The 6,430-nt window shown below is 34.7% G+C and overlaps 1 protein-coding gene across 1 annotated transcript in view; it reads left to right on the plus strand.

Moving 5' to 3' along the window:
* Nucleotides 1-4,594, plus strand: part of LOC139691325 (aquaporin AQPAe.a-like) — a 52,283-nt gene extending 47,689 nt beyond the window's left edge. Inside the window, exons 5-7 of the mRNA XM_071589091.1 lie at nt 1,558-1,638; nt 2,452-2,577; nt 3,715-4,594. Of these exons, the coding sequence (XP_071445192.1) occupies nt 1,558-1,638; nt 2,452-2,577; nt 3,715-3,756 (249 nt within the window). The 3' untranslated portion in view covers nt 3,757-4,594. The remainder of the gene's footprint in view (nt 1-1,557; nt 1,639-2,451; nt 2,578-3,714) is intronic.
* Nucleotides 4,595-6,430: the final 1,836 nt, after the last annotated feature.

Genomic DNA, 6,430 nt, shown 5'->3' on the forward strand with positions numbered 1-6,430 from the left:
AAATGTTGAGGATCCAAAAGTTATAAAATATAAAGTGGAATATGAAGAGAGGAAACTAGATATTATTTTAGGGTTGTGCAGGGTGAGATGGTAGGATAGTGGGTATTACTGAAATGATAGATATAGATGCATATAAGAGAAAGAGTGCCAGTGAGGTGGGGCAATAAAAAAATAAAAATTGAACAAAAATAGAAGAAGAGTCGTAAACAGACTGTACACGAGTAATGGGTAGGCTGATAAAATAATGATAGTTGGAGTAAAAGCTAAAAAAAAACAAAATTGGTTATTGCTCAGGTCTAAATGCCACCAAGCATCATTGAGAGAAAGAAGTAGACAGGGTATACCATAAATTAGAAAAAATAATTGTGGGTGTTTCTGAAAGGAAATATTTGATAGTGATGGGGAATTGGAACATGACAGACAAAGGAAAGATGGTAGTGAAGTAGGAGACAATGGTTTAGGAGTAAAGAATGACCATGGGGAGAAATCAATGGGGTTCTGCAGGAGACAGGGGTTTAATCATAATGAACACTTGGTTTAAAGAGGAACTGGTTAAAGTCGCTGTGAAGAACTATAGACAGGAACGAAAGTTGGCGGACAATTCATAAGGTTTGCATATGATCATACTTATGTTAGTCGAGGGGTTACAGTCATTGCTGAGTTAATCGAAAAGTCGGTACAATTGGTATGGGATAAGAACTAATGTAAGCAAAACATGGTCATGAAGTTTTTGAGAAGGAGGAAAGCTATTTTAATGTTTAAATAAGAGTTCATAAACTAGATCAGGTGGTACAGTTTACTTATCTTGGAAGTGTTTTAGAATAAAATGGTCAAAGCAGTAGCAATATAAGAAGAATTGGATTAGGCAAAGATGCATTTACAAGGAGTAGAGAATTGGTGACAGTGAAATTGAGTAAGGATGTAAAGACAAGGTGCATTAAAAGTTTGGTATGGGGAGTGATTTTGTATGCCAAGGAAACATGTCCAATGAAACAAGATTATATAGATAGATTAAAAGCTTTTGTATTGTGGCCATCAAGAAGGAAAAAGGTGAAATGGACAATGAGGAAAACAAACAAGGAAGTGTTAGTCATGGTGGGGGAAGAGAAAGGAATGTTGGGAGAAATTGAAAGGAGCTAGAGAAAGGTGGATGCAGAGCATTTTTATTAGCAAGTGATGGTGAAATCTCTGATTGAGGGGAGAAGATTAGGCAATCAAGGAAGGGGGAGGCAAAGAATAGGTATGTTGGAAATTATGAAGGGAAGAAGCAAGTACATATGTGTAATCAAGGAAGGGTTTATTGTAGGGTCAGACGTTAGGCTGTATTTTATTAGAAGAGGCAAGGAAATGTATCATTGTACCCTAGTATTCGCTATGTCCATCCAAAATCTACCTTAACTTGTAGAGCACAAAAATAATACTCCAGTTGACTTAGGAAAAGGTTCTTTGAATGCCTGCAACAGCAAAACAGAAATTTATCAGCTAAATGTCAAAATTGGCAAATGATGCCAGGGAATATAAATAGTAATTTGGTTTCCCTTCAATTTTACTTTTTAGATTCCTTATACAGGGTCCAGCATGAACCCAGCTCGTTCATTTGGATCTGCTGTTGTTGCTTCACACTGGGACCATCATTGGGTGAGTAAAACTGTAGATGTATTTGATGTATGTATTTAGGGCACATTGGAATTCTCTTTTGGTAAGAATAAAGCTGGAGAAACAGCCTTCAGGTCTACAGCGATGAAGAGCATTTCAATTTATCATGTGCTGGCATTTACTTAGTCTCCTTCAGATAAACAAGAATGCTGAATTTAAGTTACACCATTATAGCATAATTCATAGGCAATGTCAAAGTAAAAGAAATGAGGCATGATGGGTGGACAATCTAGTTAAAGAGCTGCATTAATATAAGATATAGAATAGCATAGGATCCACTCATTTGCACATTCAGTGTGATACTATTTCTTACCAATAACTAGGCTTTGTCACTAACATAAGAAGCCAATTGTACCATTTAAAGTTTTCACAAATTTTAATCCTCTTTTTCTTGTTTCCTGTCACATCAGTTTTTATTATAATTCAATTTTATATTTTTATTATATGTTTGATAATACCTAATAGATTAAGGCCATGTAATCTTCATTTAGCAAAGTATGCCTATTAACTTCAAATATTAAGTTTACTTGAAATGCCACCATTGCCCCATTTCTTGATGATGAAAATTATGTATAGGTACTTCTTGGCACAAATGATATTACATAGGTACATAACTAAAGCTATAATGAATGATATTACATAGGTTCACACCAGTTTGATTTCTATTCCTTAGAATAGAAGAAAATGTTTGATAACAGTGAACTCACTGCTAAGCATAGTTCCGAATGTTTGATATAAGAACTTTTTGTACTTACATTCATCCAGTTACTCAAGTATCACCATCTTTTTCTGCAGGTGTACTGGCTGGGGCCCTCACTTGGAGGTATCTGTGCTGGTTTGATTTACAAGCATGGGTTTGCAATGCAGCCCCAGCACAAAGAAGAGAGTGAATACAGGCCTGTTCGTGCTGAGGAAAAGGAGGTATGCTTTCCAGGAAAAAATAGAAGATATTGTGTAGAAATAAGTTTTGGAGAAGAGAAAAATACCAACCTGAAATGTATAGCTAGGCTGCAGAATATAACTGCATGAAATTTTCCAATTATTATTTTATTAACATCATTGTTTTTATTGTGCTTTCTGTCTTTACAAGGTCCATTGAATTTTATAAGCTAATGACCGATAAAAGTTATTATTATTACAAAATCAGGTCTACAGCCCTATGCTCTCTGCTAGTGGTTCCCTAGTCAAATAATATATTTAATTGTAAGATAAGTGATGCACAAGTATTTTGGAGAGTGAGAATAATGTCTCCAAGCCAAAAACGATTAATAGAGTACATTTGAGGGTGACATTAATTTACATAACTTTTCCACTGTCATCCTTATTTAAATGTATGCAATTGCCACTTTTAAGAAATTAATATTTGATGACAAAAGAAGTTGAAAAGGCTGATATTTTGGAGCCAAATTATTTATTTCCATTTTAAGTATTTTTCTAGAGCATTGAGGTATAGATCCTAAGCAAAGGACAGATGAATAACATTGAACTGATGGTGGGTAAAACCACAAACAATGCCAATATGCAAATATATTCTTGTAGAGATTAAGATGGTATCATTCAAACAAAATGGTTAAACTATAGTTGAAGAGTTATCCAAAATCTTTGCTAGTATGAAAAGTTTCTAAAACATTACTGAAGGATTTAAGTATCAAGTTGCACTCACTGATTCCAGCCATGAAAGGCACTCTTTCAGCTGTTGATAAACTAAGGCATTCCATACTTTTCCTCATGTATCTGAGCCATCATACCATTTCCATTACATACATTCCAAAGCAAAATATACTGTATTTTGGGCTATTGTATCAGGGATTCTACAGCTGATTCTCATATTCTCCCTGCTCTTCACTCCCAAGATCTTGTCATAGTTAAACAGAAAGCCATAATTGTGTCATTAAACATATACAGCTTCAAATACAGATAACATATCGATTTGATAATGCTTATAAAGAGTGTTTAAATATATGATTTATCAGCTCAGTTCAATTGGATTATGTTTATCATTTTAATTCAAACTCAATCATATATAGTTGATATTCATTCATTATATTTTCTTTTCAGCTGCAACTGATAAATGTCAAGAAGGGTGGTGAAAATGCTTGAAAGGTCCAAGTTAATCCTTGCCTCTCTTGACTTGAACCTCATCATTTACCTTACCCATAATTATTATCCTCTTCCACTCCTAATTCCTTCCTCCTTCCATAGAACCTGCATAAATCACTGCCAAAAACCAGCAGGGAGCTGCAAGAAGAAAGGCACCAATCAAGATCATACCATCCTGTTATATGCCCTAGGAAGTTAGCAAAGAGAGTATGTCATAGAATCTGTGCCTAACTGATGACTATGGAATGCAATATTTTACAATTATCAATTGAAAAGTTGATCTGAAAATTTGGAAGTTTCAATGAATTTAGCACTCTATACTTCATTGTATTACCAAGAAATGAATCTTGAAACTCAATTATATAAATACAAATCATCAAGTTTGAAATCTTGTGATGCTGTGCACCATTCATGGTTATCAACATAGTTGTCAACCGTGACTTCTATTAAAAAATAGTTAGTTGCAAAAAGCAACTAATGGATGGTTCTTCTCACAATTTGCTTTTTTGATGAATGATTTTATGGATGGTATTTTTGCATCTTGTATAGAAATACCACAACCATAATTTGCAAAAGAAGCCAATGGAAGGACTATTTTGCTTACTGCAGTGAATCTTCACTCCTTTTTCCCATTTTTAATAATAATCCCACCTTAATGGTGGAATCATATATTTGCATTTACACATTAGTCATCCTCATTATTAGCATTTATATCACAAATGCCTAATATAAAATTGTTTTGGACATTTTTTCCATGAATTGATGATTATGTATTTCCATCTTGTAATGTGAGAAATACTTATGTTTTAAAAAATGAGACTCATTAAATGTTTGATACAAATTTAATAACTCTTATTTTGTTCATTGCATGTATACCCAAAGCTGATTTAACTTCCATGACAATCCATCTTTGGTCAAAAAGGTTGTAAAAATTAGGGCAGAAAGAAAAATCTAGAGTAGGTAGTACACCTGCAAGCACTGGTGAAAGTAACTATGTTCAGGGGCGTACCCTCCTCCCTAGAGAGAAATAAAGCCCACAATTATTCATCAACTCCCAAACATCCCTGAAAGCCTGCTCCATTCTATTCAGTAATTTAATATGCCAAGCAACAACTCAATGCACACCCCTCATTATTTTGGCCATTCATATTTTTCGTAAAGATATTCAAAATTTTGTTAATTTCTCCAAGAAATCCTTTCACAAAATAATAATCCTTTAACAAAATAACATATTAGACTTTTCTTTACATAATTCACAAAATTCATTCACAGGGCTTAATAACACAAAAGCTTAATAAGCAGGTAAGCTTTCAGGTAACATTTAAAGTATTGGAAGGAGATGCTTTCAAATTTAGAGGAAGCAGGCTAAAAACTTGGGCTTCTTGGTGGTACATTCCGTCACCACTCAAATTGGATGATTTTTCCTCAATGCATACAGGGTGCAGTGCTTAAATCCAGACAATTTTCAATTTCCTGCCATATTGTAGCTCTCCTGGAGGTCGCGATTGGCATCCATAGCCTCAAAATGGCCAAGATATTACTTACAAGTGTGGAGCACAATCGAAGAGCCATTATTATGAGAAAAGTGTTTGCGCTGGGTGTTATATTTCAAAATAGTTCGATTCTTCTACCCCGGTTCAACTGTTTACAATATTGTGGCTAAGTAAAATGCTTCGAAGAAGTCTGAGGAAGGTTTTGCTAACACAGGAAGGAAACCTCATTTGAGGAAATGCATGCTTGTCTGGACTTAAGCGCCACACACTATATGTCACGCCTAGCACATGTATCATGGTCATGGATATTTAGGTTTTGTGCGTATGTATGCATATTGTCCTATACAAATAAGATTAGATAGTATACATAAAGGGCAGACAGTAGAATACTTTGCATTTCATGAAAATGAGGCCTGCAGGAGTGTCTGAAAAGTAAGTTTAAAATAACATGGCCTGCTCCTGAACTTGAAAAATCTTTTGGCTATAGTTTGAGCTACCTCAGAATATCATGTAATATGATAATCAAGTTTGAAAATTTGAATGATGAAGATATTTAGGATATATATTGTACGAGGTCGGTTCAATAAGGGCCAATGAGACCAATTTTGAAGGCATATTACTGTGGAGTCTACTTTTTCTTGTAGCCCAGATTGGGCATCGAAGATACAATATGGTATATCATTTACATATCCGTAGAGTATACTATAAATGGCTAAGGACCCAGGATAGAGCCCTGAGGAACACCTGTTTTAACCTCTTTTTCAAATGATTGGTAGTTTGCTTTGTGGATTCATGAAAATGGGATATTTCAACTACTTGATGTCTTTCCTGGAGATATGATCTGAACCAATCATTTGATTTGCCCAATAATGACATATTTTTTTTAATTTCCTTTCAAAATATCATGATTTACTGTGTCATAAGCCTTAGTTAGATGAAGTATCCCCAGGAATGGATAATTATCATCCATAACATGTAGTACCTTTTTAGTCGATTCATGGAGTGCTGTAGATGTTGATTTACCTTAGTCTGAATCAATATTTTATCCTTAAATATAAGGTGTGCTCTTTGAGTCATGGATCACTTCCACACAGGGAACTACATCGTAAACCCTATCACCTCCATGTCCCTTACCTCTTCTTCCCGCCAACCTTTCTCATACTGTCTCCACTCCTTACCTG

Source organism: Hetaerina americana, unplaced genomic scaffold (genome assembly GCF_022747635.1).
Source record: "Hetaerina americana unplaced genomic scaffold, ioHetAmer1.1.p SCAF_1, whole genome shotgun sequence".
Lineage (NCBI taxonomy): Eukaryota > Metazoa > Arthropoda > Insecta > Odonata > Calopterygidae > Hetaerina > Hetaerina americana.